Source organism: Alnus glutinosa, chromosome 4 (genome assembly GCF_958979055.1).
Source record: "Alnus glutinosa chromosome 4, dhAlnGlut1.1, whole genome shotgun sequence".
Classification (NCBI taxonomy): Eukaryota; Viridiplantae; Streptophyta; class Magnoliopsida; order Fagales; family Betulaceae; genus Alnus; species Alnus glutinosa.
The window spans coordinates 5332794-5357027 of NC_084889.1; the positions used below are offsets into that span (position 1 = coordinate 5332794).

At 38.4% G+C, this 24234-nt stretch overlaps 4 protein-coding genes across 4 annotated transcripts; 1 reads left to right on the forward strand and 3 right to left on the reverse strand.

The window, feature by feature from the left end:
• Positions 1-6551: 6551 nt before the first annotated feature.
• On the forward strand, positions 6552-10304 carry LOC133866595 (alcohol dehydrogenase class-P-like). Its single transcript, XM_062303170.1, has 12 exons — positions 6552-6766; positions 7029-7133; positions 7775-7911; positions 8072-8118; positions 8322-8647; positions 8749-8831; positions 8919-8994; positions 9132-9193; positions 9472-9567; positions 9648-9809; positions 9946-10112; positions 10191-10304. Exons 1-11 carry the CDS (start codon positions 6607-6609, stop codon positions 10060-10062), a joined length of 1371 nt encoding a protein of 456 aa, XP_062159154.1. The 5' UTR covers positions 6552-6606; the 3' UTR covers positions 10063-10112; positions 10191-10304.
• Positions 10305-11542: 1238 nt separating this feature from the next.
• LOC133866596 (stearoyl-[acyl-carrier-protein] 9-desaturase 6, chloroplastic) lies at positions 11543-13097 on the reverse strand. The gene is made up of 2 exons (XM_062303171.1): positions 12434-13097; positions 11543-12302 (listed from the first exon to the last, which is right to left on the reverse strand). The coding sequence occupies exons 1-2, from the start codon at positions 13046-13048 to the stop codon at positions 11736-11738; spliced, it is 1182 nt and encodes a 393-aa protein (XP_062159155.1). The 5' UTR covers positions 13049-13097; the 3' UTR covers positions 11543-11735.
• Positions 13098-15286: 2189 nt separating this feature from the next.
• Positions 15287-16138, reverse strand: LOC133866598 (protein TRACHEARY ELEMENT DIFFERENTIATION-RELATED 7A-like). Its single transcript, XM_062303173.1, has one exon. The coding sequence runs from the start codon at positions 16097-16099 to the stop codon at positions 15470-15472; it is 630 nt and encodes a 209-aa protein (XP_062159157.1). The 5' UTR covers positions 16100-16138; the 3' UTR covers positions 15287-15469.
• An 836-nt stretch (positions 16139-16974) lies between these two features.
• On the reverse strand, positions 16975-23293 carry LOC133867300 (protein trichome berefringence-like 7). The gene is made up of 3 exons (XM_062304026.1): positions 22061-23293; positions 19896-20054; positions 16975-17771 (listed from the first exon to the last, which is right to left on the reverse strand). The coding sequence occupies exons 1-3, from the start codon at positions 22867-22869 to the stop codon at positions 17474-17476; spliced, it is 1266 nt and encodes a 421-aa protein (XP_062160010.1). The 5' UTR covers positions 22870-23293; the 3' UTR covers positions 16975-17473.
• Positions 23294-24234: the final 941 nt, after the last annotated feature.

Genomic DNA, 24234 nt, shown 5'->3' on the forward strand with positions numbered 1-24234 from the left:
AGAGGGGTAAGATTAGGGTTTCAGTGAGGGAGAAGAAAGGGGCGAGAGAAAAAGAGATTTGGTTTCAGATGAATTGAGAGAATGAAAATCAAATTTATTTTGTTGCTTTGATTTTATTTGCAACCCATTTTATCAATCCAATTCCATATTCCAATATATCTCTCATACATCCTTATTTTCGAATTCCTTACAAGTTTCATAATCCCCCTCTCAAAAAAATAAGAATTATGGAAGGACGGCCCTGGTTGTTTGATGGATATCTGATCTCATTAGTAGAGTTCGATGGTTTAATGTCTCTGGCCAACATAAATTTTGATAGTGCTGCCTTTTGGATATGCATGTATAAGCTGCCTCTTGCATGCATGGGACGTGAAGTTAGTTTCAAGATGGGGGCTTCAGTGGGGAAGGTTGAGGATGTAGACGTTATGGAGGGAGAGACAGGATGGGGGGAGTATCTTAGGGTGAAGGTTTGGCTTGATCTTACCAAACCCCTTCCAAGGGGTCGAATGTTACACATTCAAAACCGGTCCATCTGGATCCCTTTCAAGTATGAAAAATTGCCGCGGTTCTGCTTCATGTGTGGAGTGATTAAGCATGGTCCATTAGGATGCAGCAAGCTTGGATGTCGCTGGCCGCATGGTGGGGAGGAAGATTACCCGTATGGTAATTGGTTACGGGTCTCAAATACCGCTAGGAGGGGTCCAATTGATGAAACTAGATTTGGCCGTCGAAGAGAAGGAGGATATGCATGGAGGGCTCCACAGTCCCCCACTGATGCAGGAGCGGAGAACACAGTCGGAGAAACAACCAGACCCGACGGCGAGGAGAGTTCCGGTCATGACATAGATGGAGCTTTGATGGAGGAACCCGTTTCTGGAGGTTACCGAAAATCTCGAGATGCAGTCATTACTAAGGTAACGGCTGCGAATTCAGGGCCTGTTTCAAAAGTTTCCACCCAGGAACAATCTAGGTTGATATGCCCTGGCCTGATTATGGATGACGATCAGTATGCTAACGGTAAGGAATATGGTGCCAAATCATTAACTCCCATAACTACAATGGCAAGAAAAGGAAGGGGGAAAGAGCATTTGTCTGTAATGGAAACGTCTGGGCAAAAGAGGAAAGATTTTCATGCGAGTAATGAGGAGGTGGGGAAAGTCAAGGGTTCCGATCCCACCAAAGTAGCAGATATTAAATAAGGAGTGATCCCTAAGAGACACGTGGGCAGCTGGGATTCAAAATTGGGGAAAATGGTGTATGAAGAATTAAATTTAGAGGATCCGGACCTCCAGCTGGAAAAAGACCCACACACTCAAATGTTTTTTCCACGTGGTGAAGGGGGGCCAATTACTAAGCTGAAAATGGGCCATGACTGTCCATCTAATACCTCTCCTGTCACCTGGACAGAGGACCCAGTGAACATTTCCACATAGAGCTCGATTGTTCTAGTAACATCTTCTTTAACTCAGGGTCCGATTCAAAAAGCTTCATCTGGGCATGGTCGTACTAGTAATTGAAAGAAATGCACAAGAGAGGGGCAACAGGAGACAACCCAGCTGGAAGTGAATCCAGGAGGAGTAAAAACTTGAGGGGCAGGGGAGCATGTTTCTTCCGGTGAGCAGTCGACTTCAAAGAGAGGTAGATCTTCTTTTCTCTCAACACCAAATGCTTCAAGGTCTTCAGCGGTGGCTGCCATGCAGCCTCACCCTTTGCCATGATGATACTAAGTCAGAACTGCCGGGGGCTTGGGAACCCCTGGATAGTTCAAGTTCTCACCAATTTGGTGAGAAACAAGAAACCCCATCTTGTGTTTCTTATGGAAACCAGGATGCTGCAGAATAAAGTGGACTATATTAGGAGGAAGTTGGGGTTTGACAGGTGTTTCGCGGTGGATTGTAAAGGGCGTAGTGGAGGCCTTTTGCTGCTATGAAAGTTTGAGGTTCGGTTAGAAATCCAAAATTACAGCCGTTGCCATATCAATGTTGTGATACAAAAAGGAGATAATGAACCTGTCTGGAAAGTCACGTGCTTTTATGGCCATCCAGAAGTTGCTAAGAGGGAAGAAGCTTGGAATCTCCTTCATTTTCTATCCAAAATGGAGCCTATCCCTGGTTGTGTGTTGGGGACTTCAATGAAATTCTAGTATCCTCGGAAAAGACCAGCAGTTCCATCCGTCCTTATCAACAAATGAAAGCATTTCAGTCGGCCTTGGATGATTGTAATCTAGCTGATCTGGGTTTTTCTGGCCCTAAATACACATGGTGCAATGGGAGATATGGTGAGGATCTTTCTAGGGAACGGCTGGATAGGGCGGTTGCCAATGCCGAATGGATTCAACATTTCAGTACGGTTAAGGTGGAAGTGCTAGCCAGAGTAGTCTCGGATCATCATCTACTCCTGGTACATTTATCTAAGTCCTCTGTTGTCAAGTGGAAAAAATACAACACTTTTCAGTATGAAGCCAGTTGGTCCAAAAGGCCAGATTTTAGCAATGTGTTTAAACAGGCTTGGCAGGTTAAGCATAGAGGGGACCATCCTTGAAAGACAATCACCAGCACTATAAAAGGATGCATGAAGGTTTTACAATAATGGGTGAGGAAAACAAACAATAACATTGCGGCACAGATTCAAAAGAAGACCCTAGAGCTCCACTCAATCCAAAAGGAGGAAAACTCAGTTTTGCTAGATAAGGAGCTTCACGTGAAGGAGGAGTTGAATTCTTTTTTGCAATAGGAAGATTTACACTGGCGTTAAAGAGCAAAGGAGAATTGGTTGCATTATGGGGACCAAAATGCTAAATATTTTCATGAATGTGCAAATCAAAAGCAACACTGGCATCAAATAGAGATGATCAAGGATGAGGGGGGCCGGTTCTGTGAAAGCAAAGAAGATATAGAAGCTGCTTTTATTGCCTATTTCTCAAACTTATTTAAAGCAGGGTTTGACCTAGATATTGAGGGTTGTCTAGGTGCCCTCGACTGCAAGGTCACTCCTAAGATGAATCAACTTCTTCTAGCAGATATCACTATGGAAGATATTAGAGTGGCTTTGCAGCAAATGGCCCCGCTAAAAATGCCAGGTCCGGACGGATATTCGACTAGTTTCTACCACCAGAATTGGGCTATAATTCATAATGAGGTATGCTCAGTTGTACTACATTTTTTCCATTCTGGTTCCTTGGATAGAGCAATTAATAAAACTCATATTGCTTTAATCCCAAAGAAAGAGCACCCTGAATCGGTCTTAGATTTTAGACCAATAAGTTTCTGTAATGTTCTGTATAAGTTAATTTCCAAAGTTTTGGCCAATAGGCTGAAATTGGTTTTACTTGATATTATCTCTTGTGCCCAAAGCGCTTTCATTCCAGGCAGGCTTATTACAAACAATATTCTGGCGGCCTTTTAGAAACAACATACCATGCAAACTAGAATGTGGAGTAAAACGGGCTTCATGGGTTTTAAACTCGATATGAGCAAAGCGTATGATCGCATTGAGTGGCCGTTTTTGGAGGCTGTCATTAAACGATTGGGTTTTGCAAAACAATGAATTCGGTGGATTATGGTATGTGTTCGATCTGTATCTTACTCTATTCTCATAAGCAGATGCCCAGTCGAAGATATCCAGCCATCAAGAGGCATTCGTCAAGGGGACCCTATTTTCCTTTACCTTTTTTTTACTTTGTGGAGAAGCTTTTAGTGCTCTACTTCAGCAGGTAGAAAGAAATGGAGCGATTACTGGTATTCCCACCTCCCGTAGGGGTCCAAGGTTAAGTCACTTGTTTTTCGCAGATGATAGTATTCTTTTCTGCAAGGCCAACTCAGTAGAATGAAGAAGAATCATGAGAATACTGAGAGTTTACGAGAAGGGATCGGGGCAAAAGCTAAATCTCCAAAAGACTTCTCTCTTCTTTAGATGCAACACTAGCTTGGAGCGGAAGCAGAAAATTTTGAGACTATCAGGGCTGTCCGAATCTCACCGGATTGAAACTTATCTCGGGCTCCCTTCTTTTGTGGGCCGATCCATGGAACATGCTTTTAGTTATGTCAAAGACAAGGTATGGAAGAAGATTAGCAACTGGAAGTTTCAGTTTCTATCTCAAGCTGGCAAAGAGGTGCTTTTGAAATCCGTGATCTAGGCTATCCCGACCTACTGTATGGGTGTGTTTCAACTCCCTATCTCGCTTTGTAAAGATATTAACAACTTGATGCAAAATTTTTAGTAGCAACATATGAATAAAAATTCTAAGATCCACTGGATGTGTTGGGAGAAAATTGGGCGTTCCAAATCTGTGGGTGGTATGGGTTTTCGGGATTTAGTGCTGTTTAACAAGGCTATGTTGGCAAAGCAAGGGTGGAGGTTTCTCCAAAACCCAACTTCTCTTACCGCACAAATTTTTAAAGCTAAGTACTACCCAAGTGGGGATTTTTTAGGAGTTGCTCTAGGAAACCGTCATTCATATGTTTGGAGGAGCATTTGGCAAGCCAAGGAGTTGTTATCACAAGGCTTAATCTGGAGGGTAGGAGACAGAAAAATTATTAAGATTTGGGGGGATCATTGGCTCCCCACACCTCACACCTTCAAAGTCCAAACTTGCCCCCAGTCTATGGATTGTAATTCATTGGTGGCTTCTCTTATTGACCCACTCACTAAAAATTGGAATTCTGAGCTACTCCAGGAGGTGTTTCAACATGAAGAAGCTCTTGTCATTTCTAATATTCCTCTTTATCCCCTCCAACCACCGGATCGGCTAATTTGGCGAGGAACGACAAATTGGGTGTTTACTGTGTGTAGTGCCTACCATTTGGGGAAAGAATTGCGAGATAACATGGCCGCTCAAAGCTCTACATCAAGCGAGGATCAGGATGTTTGGAAATCTCTATGGGCTTTGATAGTGTCGTATGCAGTGAAGAACTTTGCATGGAGAGCTTACCATGAGGTGCTGCCTACTGGTGCTAATTTAAGGAGAAGAAAGGTTGTGGAGGTAGCTACATGTCCTTGGTGTGAAACTGCTGAAGAAAATTTAATTCATGCTGTTTGGGCTTGCCCAGCAGCCCAAGATGTGTGGGGATCCCATTTATCTTATTTCCACAAGTGCAGCTGTGTAGTTTCTTCTTTTAGGGAACTTTTTGCCAAATGTTTGCAACAGTTCCCTAGAGAGATTGTCGAGCTTATGATTGTGGTGGCACGAGCAATATGGTTTCGTAGAAATAAGCTTATTTTTTAGGGCCAATTTCAGCATCCAGATGAAACTTATAAAGGAGCTTTGAAGTCTTTGGAAGATTTCCGGATGAGCAAGCAGTTGGAAATAATAAGGGAACCGAGTTTGGGTCATCTGGGACAAAATCTTCATTTTGAAGCATGGCGCCTGCCCCCACCAAGTGTTGTTAAGATTAATTTTGATGCAGCTCCAGATGCTCAGCAGGGATATGTTGGTGTGGGGATTATTGCTCGGGATCATATGGGTTTCTTCTTGGGTGCTCGGAGCATTGTTTATAAATTGAAGGTGCAGGCAAAGATTGCAGAATCCATTGTAGCCCTTGGAGCTGTGCTGTTCAGGAAGGAAATCGGTTTTTTGGATGTCATTTTTGAAGGGGATGCAAAACAGGTAGTGTCAGAGATTAATTTAAACCCCCCTACCTCTCTAACTCCGGCCATTTCACAGAGAGCATCAATAAGGAAAAACTTGGGCTAGGGTCCAGTCAGTTTATTTACCCTCCCTGGGAGAAGAATTCGGCAGCCCATTGTCTTGCCAAAGAAGCTATTTGTAATAAAATTAATGTGTTGTTGTGGGATGATATTCCTTCTTGTATCTCCACCATTGTTTTTAGGAAAGCAGTTTCTCCCTAGATTCTTTTTGTTTTGTGGGATCACTATGGAGCTGTTTGGTAAGTAATTGTGAAATGAAATATTTATTTGAATAGTAGTAGAAGTGATTGATGCGATATAAAATTTGTGAATGTTTTATAGAAAAGTAAAAAAGTTTTATTTTGTAGTGAGTTTTTATTTGAATAGTAATAAAAAATTATTGATGTGATGTAAAAAGTGTAAAAAAATTAGAATGTTTTTTATTAGATTTTTTTAGAGAAGTGGAATGGGAATTGAAAATTTTACTATTGATTGTCAAACAGCTCCTATATATTTTGATGAATGAAGAATTAGAGATTATTTTGTTTTAAAAAAAAAAAAAAAAAAGAAGTTTACAACTGATCAGCCGCTAATTAATTGACACCGCCTCATTTGGTAGCTTGTGCTTGTTCTTCCAATAAACTCAAAAAAGAAAATTTAACGATAACAGAGGTCTTGATTTTATTAAGTCTACGACATATGACATATCTTTATGTTAATTTATTAATATTCAGTCATTGTTAGCTATTGGCTAAGACAAATCACCAACAGTACGTTTTGGCATCTTATGACTCTTGTCTCATGCACAACGGCAGGTAAATTAAAGGAAAAGGAGAGTAGCTCCGGAAAGTATCCCCGAAACACCTGTTTTTTTATGACTATTATAGTCCTCTCTTGCCAAGAAGATATATATATATATATATATATATTTTTTTTTTTTTTAACAAAAACCGTGCGTTGTCGTCTTAGGTGCAGGCAGCTATGGAGTCACTTGCTGTAAGGCATATAATATCTGCAACTGCAACCCATCAAGGTTCCCAAAGGAGAAGAGATCAAGCAAGCCCAATTCAAAGAAGAAGGATTCACACCCAAACCGGGCGTTTTTGCTTCCCCGTTCTCTCCATAAAGTCTGATTTTCAAGGTATATATACACTAACTTTGTTTTCCATGGAAAAATGAGAAACTCACCGCCACCGGCTTCATCCAACCAAGCCCCTGCTATTTCTTAATCTCCCTGTCGAATGGCCTTTTCCTCCCCGGTCCGATCATAGCTCCAGTTAAACCGTACTTGATTTCACATTTTCAGCTTTTTGCTTAACAGCTAGCTAGCACATGGAATTAATTATACTTGTTCATCAAGTTGAAATTCTTGGCGATTACCTCTCCTCCTCTCACTGACACAGACACAGACACGCGTCTTTCACAATCAAAACAAAGAGACCGATCATCATCATCATCGTCTGAGATACCCATGTCGAGCACAGCCGGTCAGGTTATTAAGTGCAAAGGTGAGCCGCCATCGCCACCAGCTCTTTTCTGCTTTAGGATCTTAGTTTTACTGGGTTCTCTGTTTCTGATTCGGGGTTGGCTCAATACTGTTGCATGGTGGTTTTGGGGATCATTTGTCACTATTTTTAGCATATGTTTTTTGCTTCCTTTTCATTTGCTGGCTCGTGGTTTTAGTGTTTGAAATTTCCTGGGTTTTAGTCTTTGTCATTTTGTAAATTAAATATCCAGATTGTTTCAGATGCATGGCCTTATTTTTCCTTCTTTTTCTCTTTTAAAATTTAAACTCGGGCATTCTGGTTTTTTTTTTTTTTGTGTGTGTGTGTGTGTGTAGCATTCTGGTCTTTCTGTTGAATGTTTTCAGAATAATCTTAATTTTTTTTTTCGATTACCGAGAAAATGGTGTTTTTGGGTTGTGATCGGCTTTGTGATCGTTGAAAGATATTATATTAAAAAAATAATTTTTTTTTCTTCTGATTAACACTGCACGCGGAAACTTCTAGAAAATCTCTTTTATATGTTTCTCTCTCTGCTCTTGATTAGAAAACTTCTAAGACGCCTCTTCCTTGTATCATTCTTGGAATTTCGGTATTTTGATGTTTTGTTTGGATTAATCCCCTAACTGGGTATGCGTTTCCTGTAGCCGCGGTGGCATGGGAGGCTGGGAAGCCATTGGTGATTGAAGAAGTGGAGGTGACACCACCTCAGGCAAACGAAGTCCGCGTGAAGATCCTCTTCACCTCCCTTTGCCACACTGATGTTTACTTCTGGGAAGCCAAGGCAAGGGGATACTGAAAATAACCGTTTGGAAACGTTTCATGTTTTTTTCGTTTTGGAATTTTTGAAAACTTGTTTACAAAATTTTAGAAAAAGGAAACTAGAGAACAATTACGTTTGGATCACTTTGTAGTTAAAACTCAAACGTTCCTTTGTATTGCAGGGGCAGACGCCATTGTTTCCTCGCATATTTGGTCATGAAGCTGGAGGGTATGTATACCTCTAAATTTTGAAGAGTATTCTTTTCAGTACGGTCTTTGAGTAATTAAATATAATGCATTCTCAGTGATACGAATTTTATTTCCTATAGTAAACTTGGTCAGTTGTTGAATTCCTTTGTGAATTAAAATGCCTAAGAATTTGAAAAAAAAAACTAGTTTTTAGTACTTACTATATTCTTTTTTGTGGCTTAGAATTGTGGAGAGTGTAGGCGAGGGCGTAACTGATGTTAAACCAGGGGATCATGTTCTCCCTGTCTTCACTGGGGAGTGCAAGGAGTGTCGCCACTGTAAGTCGGAGGAGAGCAACATGTGTGACCTCCTCAGGATTAATACTGACAGGGGTGTTATGCTTAATGATGGCAAGACGAGATTCTCAATAAATGGAAAGCCCATTTACCACTTTGTTGGCACCTCCACATTTAGTGAATACACTGTTATCCATGTCGGCTGCCTCGCGAAGATCAACCCTGCCGCCCCATTAGACAAAGTTTGTATTCTTAGTTGCGGAATATCCACAGGTTAGGAGGAGTTCTCTGCATTTGTATAATAGTAATGATACAGTGATTTATTCTCACTAATTTTCAGTTTCCATTGATATATTTGGTTTTATGCTTGAAAGGTCTTGGTGCCACTTTGAATGTTGCAAAACCCAAAAAGGGTCAATCTGTAGCCGTCTTTGGATTGGGTGCTGTTGGCCTTGCTGTGAGTTCTTGTTGTTTATATGTTTTATTGCTTTTGTCAACTTCAAAAGGATTGTAATGTTTAATTTTCTCTTGTGCTGATATTTAGGCTGCTGAAGGGGCAAGAATTGCTGGGGCTTCAAGAATCATTGGTGTTGATCTGAACCCTGCTCGTTTCGAGGAAGGTGAGTCAATATGCTGAATATATATATATGTATATGCACACACACATTCAAGGATAGATACTTTGCTTTGGTTTCATAATCTTATTAAGTTGCTATTTTATGTATTGACGATGGTATATTCTTAATCTCTTTGACAGCCAAGAAGTTTGGTGTCACTGAATTTGTGAATCCAAAAGATCATGACAAGCCTGTTCAAGAGGTTAGTTCAACACATCATGAGTGTTGCTTTTCTGTAATCAATCAGTTGGCATGGCAAGCATGAATTTTGGGGGTTTTCTCAATTGCTTCTTTTCTTTTTCATTTTGCTTTTTCCTTTGCTGAAATCAAAGCCAAGACTAGCATGAAAAAACTTGTTTTGGTGCATGAAATTACACTTCTCATTCTGTTGAAGCTAATCTGGGTTTTGACTTCTCAATTATATCTAAGTTCTGATTACAGACACTTGTCTCTGTTTAACATTTGAATTTCGATTGTCAGGTGCTTGCTGAGATGACCGACGGTGGAGTGGATCGGGCTGTTGAATGTACTGGAAGCGTCCAGGCCATGATCTCGGCATTTGAATGCGTTCATGATGTAATCACTAAACAAATTTCTTAGAAGTTCCAATTATCCAATTACGTTTCCTTTTGAAACTAAAATTTGCTTCTTTTCAGGGTTGGGGTGTTGCAGTACTTGTTGGAGTACCAAGTAAAGATGATGCATTCAAGACTCATCCTATGAACTTGTTGAATGAGAGGACTCTGAAGGGTACCTTCTTTGGCAACTACAAGCCCCGTACTGATATTCCCGGCGTCGTGGAAAAGTACATGAACAAGGTAAGCTTTTGTTTCTGTTTAACAACTTTTGCGGTGACTTAGATGAACAAACATACTAATTGATTAACAATTCTCATTTACATACATCTTTTTTATAAGCAACTGGAATGGCTAATCTAATCTGCTGATGTTGCAGGAGCTGGAACTGGAGAAATTTATCACTCACTCAGTCCCTTTCTCGGAGATCAACAAAGCCTTTGACCTCATGCTTCAGGGGAAGTCTATCCGGTGCATTATCACCATGGGTGCTTAAAACACTAGGGAGATTGTGCAAGTGATGGGAAGAGGGCTTTTCTTTTTGGCGTGATGGGGACTTTTAATAAAAAGATTTTGTAGTGTGGTTTATGATTTGTGCAGAGAGAACAAGCAGTTTTATGTATAAATGAAATTTCACATAAGTTTCCCTTTGCCTTTTTCAATAATATTTTCCAGTTTGTCTCGTATTATGGGAATCTTTATGTTTTCTTTTGTGATTATGAAGCTTGTTTCTGCAAATGTATTCACAGGGCATCTCCTTTCCTCTTCATTCCTTACTCTTCCCGATCTCTTCCTAATCCTTGCATAAAAGGACTAGAGAGCCTCAAACTGGTTAGCAAGTAATGGCTCTGAGTCCAAATGCCCTAGTAAAAAGTTTCGAAATAACAAGTTTTAAGAGAAATTAACCCTTCTTAAGTCCAAATTACGACCTCTTTCTTACCGGTAATAGTTTTATTTATTTATTTTTTATTTTTTTCAAAATGCACCGTTTAAGCTTTGTTTTTTTTAAAAAAAAATTAAAAACGCACCGTTTAACTAAAAGGTAGAGAGGCACGCACGACTTGAAAACTTTGCCGACTTTGTTTTACCATTTTTTTTTGTTTAAAAATCTGCACCTACTTTAACTTTGCTTTGTGAAAATGACAAGTGAAGCGACAAAGCACCGCACAACTTCATAGGCTTTTGTTTTTTTTTAATTAAAAAGCAGTAGTTGCTGTGCAGTGGGTGCTCTTAAAATATTCATCTTCCTAATTTTTTTTTATTTTATTTTAGATACATTTTCCTAATTTTATTTAGTAGCTTAAAAAGCCTTACATCCTATTTATGTAGTACTTGGAGTAATTCTAACCTTTTTTCAACAAGCGAAAGCTGCGAAACTATATCTACCAGAAATAGAAAATAAATTATAAAGTTTTAATATTTTTATTTTATACTATGTTTAATCACCAATTATTTAAAAGTTTAAACTTATAAAAAAATATTATAAAAACGAAACTAATTTTTAAGAATTAAGGATGTCCTAACTCTTTGTAAGAGTATTTCTAGATCGACGTATAAACATCGTATTATTCTCTTAGGATTTTTAAAGTTTTATGTGAATTGAATGAAAATTTATTAGGGATTTGAACTCTTAAAAAATCAATTACTATCGAGCCATGATTGAAGTTTTTTTTTTTTTTTTCTAGAAAAATCCAAAAAAAAAAATGAAGAAATATGGATAATACACTTTATTGTAAAAGTATCATATATGTGTACAAAAATTATTTTTCAGAATGTTTAAAATAAAGTAAAATTTTATTTTGCTCAAGTTAAATTCTACATAAAACGATTATTCGTAGCTGGACACAAAATATTTTATTTGTTGAAACTAAATATCTTGTGGCATAGATGAATTTTACAAAATATAATTTTTTGTTTAACTTTACTTTTCTTTTCTTTTTTCTCATTCATTAAAAAAGAGAAAAAAAAAAAAAAAATACCCAAACTAAAATTCTAGCTCAGCCACCCTTTGGCTCTCATTTATATAAGAATGTTTTGTTGTCGAAAAAAAAAAAGGTGAAGAACACACCTTTTGGAGAAAATTTAATTTCACTAACTAATAATAAATGACAACGTGCACAAACTTTCAACTTCTTCTTCTTTTTTTTTTTTTTTTCAAAAAAAAAAAATTTACAATTTGACCTCCCTATTGAAAATCCAGCTAAACTTGACGCCACGCGGCTCCATCTTCCTTGCCACCTCATCGGCACGCTCCTGCAGCCGCCTAATCCTCGGCGCTAACCCGCACACAAAGTCCTGCGCGCGTTTTCCCTCGCCGGACAACCCCTCCAGCTTCTGCAATCCCCACCGTCCGACCAGAAACTCCAAAATATCAGAATAGTCGTCCGCAGTATACACGCCCAGGCGCTGGGCCACTGCCGAGAAGTGCTCGAAGAGGCGTGGGTCCTGCCCGTCGAACATCAGGTGGGCCGGCATGGTGATCTTCTTGCGCATCATGTCCGCGATGGCCAGCATCGCCCCCGTGGGGTCCACCTCCAGTAGCTTCTCGACTATCATGGCGTAGGCGTTCTCGTGGCGCTTCTCGTCCGATGCAATGGTGCCGCATATGCGCGCCAGCACGGGATCACCGCCCTCCTTCGCCAGCCGAGCCGTGTTGCCGTGCGAAACGAACGTGGCTCGCTCCTGGAACGACGTGTACACGTAGCCCAAGTACGGGTTGTTTTCCGTCCTTGGATCCTGTCAACACACGATGTGCGCTATTATCCAAAAACTTGTCTCTTAAACAAAAATGTTCAATAAATTATTCATCTGAATAAAAAGAAAAAAAAAAATTATGCTTATTATATATAATATATGTATATATTCACCATGCCCGCTCCAATCAAATACTGCACGGTCCTCTCAATCAGTAGCATATCAACCCGACCCGAGAGGTACAAATACGTCCTAAGCAAATCCCCGTGCCTGTTCTCCTCAGCGGTCCAGGCCCGAGTCCACACAGCCCACGGGCTGGTGCTGGCCCCGGTCTCATCCCTGACACCATCAAGCGTGTTGATCATGGTCTGGTACGTGGGCAGCGCGTCCTCCGTGATCATATCACCCACCAGCACCACAAAGTAGTCGTCGGGCAGCTCGGCCGTCCGATCGCGTAGGGCCCGCACCTGATCGAAGAAATCATCGGATGGGAGTGTGGGGTCAGGGAGCATGCTGTGGGGTTGCCAGCATTGTTCCACGGGCTTCAGGAGTGGCAGGACACGCTGGGAGGCCCAGCCCTCCAGCGACTTGAACACTTCCGCCTTTTCAGGTGGCATTGAGTGGGTCTTTTGGTGCCTCAGAGGTGTTGCCACGGCAGAGATTGGTGGTGGGAATCTGACGACCGAGGCGGCGGCTCGTGGCCTGAGGCGGTGGAGGGTCGGAATTTGGCCACGCGGGTTCCATGCATGACTTTGGGAGCACAAGTTGAAGCACTGTGTGGCCTGCATGGCTATTTTGGTTTGGTGCTATTTGTGCTTAAGTGGAGTGTATCACGGCTTCCTACAGTCGCTGTAGTTTATTTATATGCTGGGAGAGTAATAATTTGGCCTTTCTTCTTTCCATAATTGCTCATATGCCATTTCAAATACTAAAACATAGTAGTTGATACAGTAAAAGGTAGCAAAGGGCATTACCGTCACTTAGTAGAGTAAAAGTCACCAAGTTGGAAAAATCGATGCAGTGGATTTGAAAACAAGGGGTGCAGTGGTTTTGCCAGGCTGGGAGAGATATTTATGTGTGATTCTGTGGGTTTCTCGCGATTGCTAATTGACACCGCATTTCTTTTGGTAGCATCAATATTCTGTGTTATTAAGGTGAATTTCTTTTAAAAAAAAAAGACAAAAAAAAAAGAATCACGTCAAATACATCTCATATAAAAATTAGTAACTTTCATTCTAATAATTTAAAATTAAATAATGCGTTTTGCGTTTGAATCATACGGTATGATTTTTGTTTTTTCACAATTTATTCATAATATATTATTTTCACCCTTTTTGTTACATCATAATAAATAAAACATTTTATTTATAGTTTGAAAAAGTGTTTTTATTATGTTTTCTTATATTAAGAATGTTTTATGTTTGAATTATTTTGTGTTTTGAGAAAGAGAAAACAAAATATAGATAACAAAATTTTTAACAAAAGTAGCCCCGGAGCATAGGCAAGCCACGTTATTGAAATTTTTTTAAATGACACGACAATATATTTATTATGTGACATTATATAAATTATTAGATAAAACAAAATAAAATATTAACCACGTGTTAAAATTCCATATGTTGCAGGATCATTGGATAAGCTTTTAAGATACCTCTATTTTTAGGTGATTCTGTATTCTCATTATCGGCTTATATTTATGGACAAAGTCATTAAATATTTCACCCACATGTCCATATGAAAAAAATATAAAAATATACAAAAAAGTATAAATATAGGCAGTTTTAAATACTGTATTTTTATTTTTCATTTTGTCAAAGAAAGGGGAAGCAGATTATTTATCGATTTAAAGGCTCAAAGTATTTTTGATTCGAGCCATCTTAAACATGCATCAGGGTCGTTGGGATTTGGTCAGGTTGGTCAAACCAAAATTTGGGTTGCACCAGTCTTTGTTGGGTGCAACAAATATAGCCATGTTTGTACTCTACAGATGATTCTTACATGCACCCTGTGAATTCCTGTTAGTATAAAGTAAAAATTATTTATTTACATTCACATAATTTAGCTAACTCATCAATTTAATAAAGTGGATGATTGGTTAAAAAAAAAAAAAAATTACTTTGAATTTAAACCAGGAAATTGAGCTGTTTTTTGGATGGAGGGATTTAAACCGGCCAGATCAATCCACTTGGGATTGCTCAGGTTTGATGGGGAAGATTAGATCGTTTTGGGTGGAGTTAAAAGGCAACCCAATTTTTCAATTATCATAATACACTCCCCCATCAAAGAATTATGGAAGGTAATAAGCCTAAAGCCCTTAACTTGGTTTCAAGAAGGGAGAAAAAAGTGGAGGCTTTAGTGATTGGAATACTTTTGTGAGAGCCATGCAAGTTAGATTTGGGCCAAGTGCTATGATGAGCCTACGAAATCTTTCACAAAATTAAGGCAAATGGGTTCAGTAGAGGAGTATAACAGTCTGTTTGAAGCCTTAGTTAATAGGGTCTATAGCCTCTCTGAAGTTTAGAAATTGATTTGTTTTTTTGGGTGGTCTTAAGGATGAATTTGGTAGATGCATATGGATTAGCTATTATTATGATACTCTGCCCCTGGCTATCTTCCTTGTGTCCTCCCAATGTTAGGTGATTTTAAAATTATCATTGGATCAAAATTCAATAAAAAATCATTTCAAATTTAATACTGATTTTAAAAGCCACAAGACATTTGGGAGGACCAAAGAGAATTTCTCGCTAAGGAGATAGGAAGAGATAAATTTAATCATTTAATCATACTTTAAGACTCTCCATCACGTGTGGGCTCATACTCATTTTTAATAGGTTATGTCCAACACGTAAAATATTTAATTGAAAAGAAAGGTGAATGATGGAGACAAGATTCGAACTCAGGACATCTGCTCCGATACCATATTAAACTACCAATTGTCCTAAAAATTTAAGCTAATAAGAAGAGGTAAATTTAATCATTTAATCAATATTTTAACAATTAAAATTAATTTGAGTCAATCAAACACCTTATAAAGAAATAAGACACTGTTTAGTTGCAAGTTTTATTAATTTTTTCAGTTGCTGCTGGGCTGCAACTTTTATTCTTAAGAGCAAGAGAAATAAAATAAAATAATCACGAACTTATTACATAATAATTTGCAATATATGCTCAGATTGATGAGGGATATTATTCGTGTAATTGACGTGTGATCAATTAGCCTTGTGTTCAAGGTGGTGGTGATCTGAAGAAGATGTTCCCCCCTCAAGGGTGCCAGCTGATTTGCCCTCTGCAGACTTAGCATGCAAACCTTCACCAAACTTCTCGTTCTTCTTAATCACTTCATCAATATGCACATCATCCTCAATTGACAATATCACAGCCTGAGATCCATGGGGCCCCTCTATGATAGCCTCATTGACCTTCCTGTGTTCATCGACGTGAATGATGTCGGTTTCTTCAACTGTCTTCTTCTTTCTCCTCTTAATGCAACAAAAGACAGCAGCTGCAAGGAATGCAAGGAAGAAAAGACCTCCAAATGAGATGAACACAATGACTATTACTGTGGGATTGTTGTTTGGTGACGGTGCAGGCGGTGGAGGGCGCACATGAGGTGGCGGCAGAGGGTGCACATGAGGTGGCGGCGGAGGGCGTACATGAGGAGGTGGTACATGAGGAGGTGGTGGAGCAAAAGGGTGAGATGGGGGTGGTGGCGGTGGCGACCTTGAGGGACTGGGCGGCTTTGCTGCCGGAGGTGGCGGCTTAAAGGGGTGAGGAGGTGGTGGTTGGAAAGTGTGGGGTGGTGGAGGGAAGTAGAAGTATTTGGTCTGGGGAGAGTCCATGTTGATGTCAATACAGATAGTATGAATTTGAATGATTTGAGTTGTGGAGAATGGGGAAGCATTGAGTGTCTATTTATAGGGAGTATTTGGTTTGCCATTTTTGTGATAATCTATTGCGAGTTTTTAGTGACTTGACTCCCATTCTAAGATTTGGGATTGGCTTGTTTGCATTGGAAAACACTTCTCAAAAGTTTTTTTTTCCATTTCTTTGGCACAAGATACTGAGATTGGATAGGGATCTGTAACCTTATTAATATCAATGATGACAACAGTAGCTGTAAGAAGAAACGAAAAAGACTCTCATAAAGGACCATAAATAGACGTACCCTGTGTCTCAGCCAATCTGGGAGCAAAACCCTACCAAAGAGCTCTGTACAGACCTTTTAGACATTACAATGGCCTTAAGATTATTGGAATGAATTAGTAGTTGTCCCTTTAATTACACGATAACAAAGAAAAAAATTTGGTTGTATTATATGTTACAGTCATCTTGTGAAAATGATGGCGCTTTAAATTAGTAGTCATATTCACATAGGAGAATATAACAAACCAAAGGAAGTTTTGCGTAAGCCTTGGCCTTTATAAATTGACCAAATCGTGAAAGGGTTCAAAATTGTGTGCGTCATGGAGTAACGAGGTAAGCACTTCTTCTTTTTTTTCAATTTTTTATTTTTTATTTATCTTAAAGTTCTCTCTTCATTCTTTGTACAAGTTTAGTCACAAATCCACTGATTAGACATTGAAAAGTACCAAGGTCAAGTGTTACTCCTTCCCTAATTAAGATGAAGGTCTTGATCAGTCTTAGCTGTAAAGAAATCAATAAGGTATTATAATTTGGCCCCCCCAAAAAAATAAAAAATAAAAAAGAAGAGACATTGACAAGCAACTAGAACAAAATAATTTTTATTTTTTCCTTTGGTTCATCTCACTGTATCAAACCAACCGGCTAGATACCTCTACAAATACATGGAAGAATAATGCTTCAGGACTTCACAAGTACGAGTTCTCATACAAATTTAATTTCTAACAGCCATAGTTGCTGACATGCAACATGCAGTTTCATGAATCATCTCAAACTTTGCTTTTTCTTTCCCCTTTGTTTTTTGGTTCAATCGGTAATCCTTCCCCTTAAACTCTCATTCCCTGATATGAGCGGGATTAAAGCACAGATCTTTAGCAACCACCATCCCAAACTCGCTTGAGCTCTTCGGCGACCGGCATTGAAAAAATAAACAGACAGATGGGTAAAGAACAAGAGAGCCAGCACAGCTTTTTCATCAACTCAACTACCATAACTGAGAAATAGAGTGAACGAAGAAGTTTGGACCAATATACTGGAGGCAAGAGAAGAAAACAATCTTGGAACTTCTATTGTTAAGTGAAGGAAACCCCACTGTTGGACAGCAGATATGAGAAAATAATTTCATTCCATGTATCAGGTACACCAGGTAGACACCAGTGGCTACAATCAGGCACAGACGGATGGTCACTCCAAGTACCCAAATGAGCGTCGCTCCGGAATGCCCCCATTGGTGTAACATGCAGAACTGTTACGGGATCTGTCATTTTCTTCACAACCTTGATTATGATGTCTGAAATTAGGCTTCGGTCCCTCCCATGAGATCTTGATGATGGGCGTTTACTCACTTTGCAAGAATTCCGGTTACGGCCACTGGCAAAGATACAGAAAACACTTTCATCAGTCCAGAATTTATGGAAAGATACAAGTGGGATTAGTACTAGTTCGCAGCTCAAGAAGCCTTAAAAGCTATTCAAGAGAATAAGCTATATAAACAAAAGTATCCAATTCCAAACTAGCACCCCATTTGAACCTGTTATATAAACAAACGGATTTTAAGGTTAATGGGTTTGAGAAACCTGTTATAACATCTTAGCAGTGTTAGAAGATATGAAGGGCTAGAATATATGGAAAGTATAATATACTTTCCATATATTCCATATTTGATTGATATTGTAATATTTCATATTTATGGTGTGTCGTAACCAAATCATAGGGATTTAATTATTATATTTTATGAGAATTTGATTACCATATTTGTATTTACTTTACACCCTATAAATAGGGACCTTTGTATTGTAAACAACTATGCAATAAAGAAGCACAATGTAGTCTATTATAAGCTTCCACTTTTTCTCTTCCTCTCTCTCTTTCTCTCTCTTTCTTACATAAAATTCTCTTGTCTCTATTCTATTATTCTACTATTTGTCTTTAAGTTTTCTATCCTATTATATTTTCTATCATGGTATCAAAGCTATATAGGCTAACGCCAGTATTCGATCCAATGGTCCTGTGATTTATTTCCCTTGTTTTTCATTTTCTTGAATTTCATTTTTCTTATAGTCAATGCTTTGCATATCTCATCTCTATAGTTTCTGCAGTGTATTTGACGAAAAAAAAAAAAAAAAAAAAAAGAGGTTTCTGATTTGCTTCAACCAATTCTGGCCATCGTCTCCGACACCACACGACACAGTCCCTCCGACCTCCTTCCATGCTTCTGCAGCCCACCATCACCGTTCACTAGTGAGCCACCGTTTTCCGGCAATTCTCTCCAACAGCAACCCATCTTGCCTCCGCCGCCGCCGCCAAAGCCCTCGACAGCGTCAGTCCACCGTCCAGAAGCACCGGTGCCGTTTCCTAGTTCAGCTAGAAAGGAAGTGTGTGCTGCGTAACCTGCGTTTCTAAACAATTTGTGTGATGCAGATGCAAGGTATGAAGGAAAAAAAAAAAAAAAAGGCCAAAGTTGCCCATATTGTTTTTAGCCCATAGTTGGCCCATTCTATTTTGGCATTTGAAAAGTGATATCATGCCTTATTTAGCCCATAGTTGGCTCAGTTTCTTTTTGGCCCGTAGTTGGCCCAATCTTTCTTCTCTTTTCACTTTCTTTGGCCCATAGTTGGCTCATTCTATTTTGGCATTTGAAAAGTGATATCATGCCTTATTTAGCCCATAGTTGGCTCACGTTCTTTTGGCCCATAGTTGGCCCAACCTTTCTTTTCTTTTCACTTTCTTTGGCCTATAGTTGGCTCACAGTTGACCCATTGATATTTAAGGCGCATCTTCACCGTCGCCGACTTCCTCCACTCATCGTCGTAGACCGTTGTCGATCGTTGTCATCTCCAAAAGAAGAAGAATAAGCATTTATTACAAACTCAAGATTCCAGCATCTTCCACCTTGAGTTTGAAGGGGGATGTTAGAAGATATGAAGGGCTAGAATATATGGAAAGTATAATATACTTTCCATATATTCCATATTTGATTGATATTGTAATATTTCATATTTATGGTGTGTCATAACCAAATCATAGGGATTTAATTATTATATTTTATGAGAATTTGATTACCATATTTGTATTTACTTTACACCCTATAAATAGGGACCTTTGTATTGTAAACAACTATGCAATAAAGAAGCACAATGTAGTCTATTATAAACTTCCGCTTTTTCTCTTCTTCTCTCTCTTTCTCTCTCTTTCTTACATAAAATTCTCTTGTCTCTATTCTATTATTCTACTATTTGTCTTTAAGTTTTCTATCCTATTATATTTTCTATCAAGCAGGCCATTGAGTTCAGCAACCAGGAACAGTAACACACTCACATCGAGCTAAAAGACTAAAGCAGACAAGTTGCAGAGTACTAGATCCACCAAATCTATATCCAACTGAAAGTTGACCTATAGAGTTGACCTCAAGAAGCTATTAACGTGTTGGCTACAAAAAGAGAAGAAAAAATACGAACATAAAATGGCAGCACACAAACTAACTACACAACGCACCTCCAATGGGATGATTCAAAAGTCCGAAAGAATACACTTGTTCTATTTCTGTCGATCATAGTCTCAACCCAAGATGCCCAAGTCTCTAATGCTCTCCTGAAGGCTGTAGAGACTGGCATTCCAAGCTTCAGCGAATTGCCAACCTGAAAATAGCAGCCCCTGTGTGGAAACATATTAGGACCATTCTGCATATGTAATTATTAAAAGCATAATCTTAACTGCAAAAGCTAAAGCTGAAAATTATATACTTCCAAATTTATTAAAAGCTTAATGGAGATCCATGTGGACAAAGGAAAATCAAGGGGCATATAATATATCATATTCAGATATACTGGTTGGCAAGGAAAGAAATACAGAAAATAGAAGAAACAAATACCAACTCTTTTCTTCTTTCTTTTTTTTTTTTTTTTTTTCATTGATAAGTCACACACACTCAGTGAGTTTTGAACTCAGGGCCGCATCTTCCACTCCACTCTTATGGGGAGAGGAAACAACATTTGAACTAGAGGTTTCATTACCAAAATTGAAGTCACGGGTATTTTCTGCATAATAAATGACTGCCCCCTATGAAAATAAGCTTGTTTTCCAAAGGAAATTTATGATAAATCCAAGTCAGATATAGTCAGATATATGATATATCTTCCTTTAAAGATTTTCTTATCTAAAACTTTTCAAACTTCGAGGTTGCTCTATGCACAATCACCACAAACACATCCCGTTCTTTCTCTTGTTACCACCAACACAATACACAGTTTTAAAATTTGGAATTTTACTATCAATAGTTCTTGCAAATCTTCTATTCTGCCTATAATGACGATGTTGTAAGATGTCTAAATATGTTATTGGGTTTCATGTAGTGCCTAAATCCAAAATGAAAAACACTCTATTTACAGAAATACAATTCCAATCCACTCCCACCCTGCACCTTCCCATCCAATCTCAAGAACTATTTCTTCAGATAGGCCTAAAGCCAAGTCCCAACCTCTCTTTGCATGTGAGAACCATATACAGATTAAACCCATAAAATGAATACCCAACAAAAATATACTGAAATAGCCCCGGCTGAAATAAATAAGAAGTGAAATTTAACAGATTAAAAAAAAATGAAAGACTTACAGAAACAATAAGATAATTAATGTATATGTCAAGCACAACAGTAGTCAGAAAGGACACAGAATGGCAAAAGAGATAGTGCATAGATACATTTCTTTTGCAGCTGAATCGCTGTGTTCCTAAGATGCAAAACATCTTACAAACTATAAAGAAATCCGTGACTTCTATATTTTTGTCCATAATTTATTGATACAATGCTATTCTGGTGGTAGTAGGTACTTTTATGAATAGTTTTTTAAACAAAGAGGACTAAAAGGGTACTGTTGAACCAAATATATGGGTGCAATGGAAAGATCCATCCTTTCCGCGTGTTCTATCATTGATTCATCATCTAATACACATTTGATTGATGCTTGCAGGCCTTTCCTTCAACTATTCTGATCTTTGAAGAGAAGTGCCTTTTAATGGTGACTAAGGACTAGACATTCATGTTAAGATCTAAGTTGAAATTACAGCTAAGTTTTGTATGGACCTGACAGAGTCTTCTAAACCATTAATGATTCACAAGAGACTACTAATAAGATTTAGGCGTTGGTAAACTAGAACAATTTGAAATATTTTCTCTGTCTAAGAAATTCTCTAAGTTGACATTTGAAATTGTGATCTGTTAATCGTTTTTATGAGGATATTCTATAGTGCAAAAGCTAGCCCGACTTGAAGCCAGCCAGGACTCCAAGTTTTTACCTCTATAATTCTTGCTGATTAATGTGAGAACGTAAAATGCCATTTAAATGTCCCTGCTTTAATCAAAGAAGTACTAATAAGGTTTGTGTTATGCTGTTACTAGAATTTGTCAAAAATTGCATGAAGGACAGAGCAAGCTCCAAGATACATTAATAGTAACTACTACTGACCAAAATTACAACAGAAATGAAAGGACAATGTATCATGTTAATGTAGAATCGAATAGCACATGTACCCACACATAAGAGGCTTAAGAGTTTGATGGTATCAGATTGCATACCAAAGTCATAATTCAAATACGTTTTTTAGTAAGTAATTCAACACACATCATCCATGGCAGTCAATGCTGAGGAGATTAGGTAGCTTACATTTCAAAGAGCTTAGTCCTTGTCCACCAGTGTCCTGAATTAAATATCAGAACATCAGAATTAATCCACTCTTTGCTAATATCATCCAACTTATCGAGTCTCAATGTTGACTTCACCCTCTTCGGTGCACGCCTTGGAACTAGACCAGGCTGTACCAGGAAAACTGATCGATAGAAGTCAATACTAAGATTGAAAGAACTAAAACGTACACCTAAAAACATAATCTGTTTAGTGATCTCATGCCCATTGACTTCATATACACTCTTCTTATCCTCCACCCCTGTCATAAGCAAACATATCAAAGACTCCCACTGTGTTCTACCCAATGAATCACCTACAAAAACGACTCTTTTCCCACGAAGCTTCTCCAGAATCGCACCAGCACTGAACCTTGGAATATCACAATTCTGCGGCTTCCACCTCCATTTTGTATAATCACTATCTTTCCGCCCGTTAGCCAAGCAATTGAATCCACGTTCTGCAAATGGGCATCTTGAGGAATCATATAAAGGATAACTTTCATCATGGATCCACCTTCCATAAAAAACATCGCATGTACCATTCGATACATTGGACTTAGGAATTTCATAACTACGATTCACTGGGCTAAAAGTGGGAAATAAATACATATATCCAAATGCCATGGCTGAAAGGAAGGATATCAATGAAATCATTCCCACAAGTCCATCGAAGGATAGAAATACCAATATTTTACAATGACCCTTTGCCATTCTCTCACGAAAACAGAGAACCTTTGTGCAGAAAGGCCGGAAATGGCCAAATGTGGCCCAATCGAACTCACTGATCATCACTATCTTTTGAACACCCCACAAAATCAACCACGAAAATGAAGCAAACCCACATCAAAATACATCCCCATTAACTCAAAGTGGCTACACAGACGAAACTACAAAAGTGAACCAAAACACTTTAGTGCCAACTTAACCAGAAAAGTATCAAATCAAGACAAAATCTTCAGCACTGGAGGACCCATGAAGCACAGAATCTGGAACAACCACAAAATGCTCAAAAGTAAACAGCAATCTTACAGTTTGAGCAGCTAGAAACCGAGGGAAAACTATGATGTGCAGATTGAGGGCGTTCGGGGAAGCTGGAGCTGGATGAGCGAGGAGGATTACTGGTGAAGGTTGAGGACGTTTTGGTCATTTGCTCATTTCGTAAAGAGTCTTCTGACAATGGCTTTTACGCAACGATCTTGCTTCAATCCTTCAACTGGACATTGATTTCTTAACTAACTGAAACAAAAGTTTATTATAATTATTAAAACGTGTGGCTGTTCATTGCAACTGTTTGCAAGTTGAGTGTTGTCTTGTCGGTGGTATTCTAAAAAGAAACAGAAAGGTGGGAATAATCAGATGTGGTCGGACTCTGTGAGATTGAACATGCTGTGCGAATTCTACTGGCTATGGGAGATTTATTTAATTATATCATCTACTTTTGCTAATAAGTATTGATTATAAATATAGCGGATAAAAGTACATATCACATATTATCTTTACTTCTTATTATTACTAACTAGCTCATAGCACGGAATAAAATCCAAATTATGGTTATTAAAGAATTAATACAAAATTAGTATAAATTTGTGATAATATTTGTGTGAGGGTCACCGTTTGCATATCCGACTTTGTTTAGTAACAATCTGGACTTTTGGAGGTCGTTCGATGGCTGGAAGGGTTCTCGGAGTAGGTGCGTGCTCAACACGCCTTGAGCTCCGGTGGCGGTTCTCAAGGTAATTTTTTTTTTTTTTTTTTTTGGTATTTGTATTTGTACATTCTTGTATCTTTGTTTACAGTCTACCTTTTGGGCATTGATGTAGTCTTCGGGCAGTGTTCTCAGCTTCTTTGCTCCTGTATTTGTTATGTGGCTTTGGCCTTGATGTAATCCCCTTTGAGGTTTCATTTCAGTAATGAAGGTTCTGAAGCTTGTTAAAATAATAATAATAATAATAATAATATTTGTGTGATACATATTAAATTTCAATACAAATAAAACAAATAAAATTTTGAACATTAAAAAAATAATACAGAGCAAAATAAACAATTTTTTTTTTTTTTATGGCAACAAAATAAAACAAAATATTTCATTCAACATTTAATCCAATTAAATAAATTCTCTCACATCACTCATGTTCAATGCTTAATCAAATAAAT

Bases quoted from the DNA above. Each gene is read 5' to 3' on its own strand.
- LOC133866595 (XM_062303170.1), top strand. From the start codon at position 6,607: ATGGAGTCACTTGCTGTAAGGCATATAATATCTGCAACTGCAACCCAT. The intron at 8,648-8,748 runs GTTAGGAGGAGT...TATGCTTGAAAG, and splicing joins TAGTTGCGGAATATCCACAG to GTCTTGGTGCCACTTTGAAT. The intron at 9,810-9,945 runs GTAAGCTTTTGT...CTGATGTTGCAG, and splicing joins TGGAAAAGTACATGAACAAG to GAGCTGGAACTGGAGAAATT.
- LOC133867300 (XM_062304026.1), bottom strand. From the start codon at position 22,869: ATGATCAGTGAGTTCGATTGGGCCACATTTGGCCATTTCCGGCCTTTC. The intron at 20,055-22,060 runs GTAAGCTACCTA...GTTTCCACACAG, and splicing joins AGGACTAAGCTCTTTGAAAT to GGGCTGCTATTTTCAGGTTG. The intron at 17,772-19,895 runs GTGCGTTGTGTA...TATCTTTGCCAG, and splicing joins TTTGAATCATCCCATTGGAG to TGGCCGTAACCGGAATTCTT.
- LOC133866598 (XM_062303173.1), bottom strand. From the start codon at position 16,099: ATGGACTCTCCCCAGACCAAATACTTCTACTTCCCTCCACCACCCCAC.
- LOC133866596 (XM_062303171.1), bottom strand. From the start codon at position 13,048: ATGCAGGCCACACAGTGCTTCAACTTGTGCTCCCAAAGTCATGCATGG. The intron at 12,303-12,433 runs GTGAATATATAC...GTGTGTTGACAG, and splicing joins ATTTGATTGGAGCGGGCATG to GATCCAAGGACGGAAAACAA.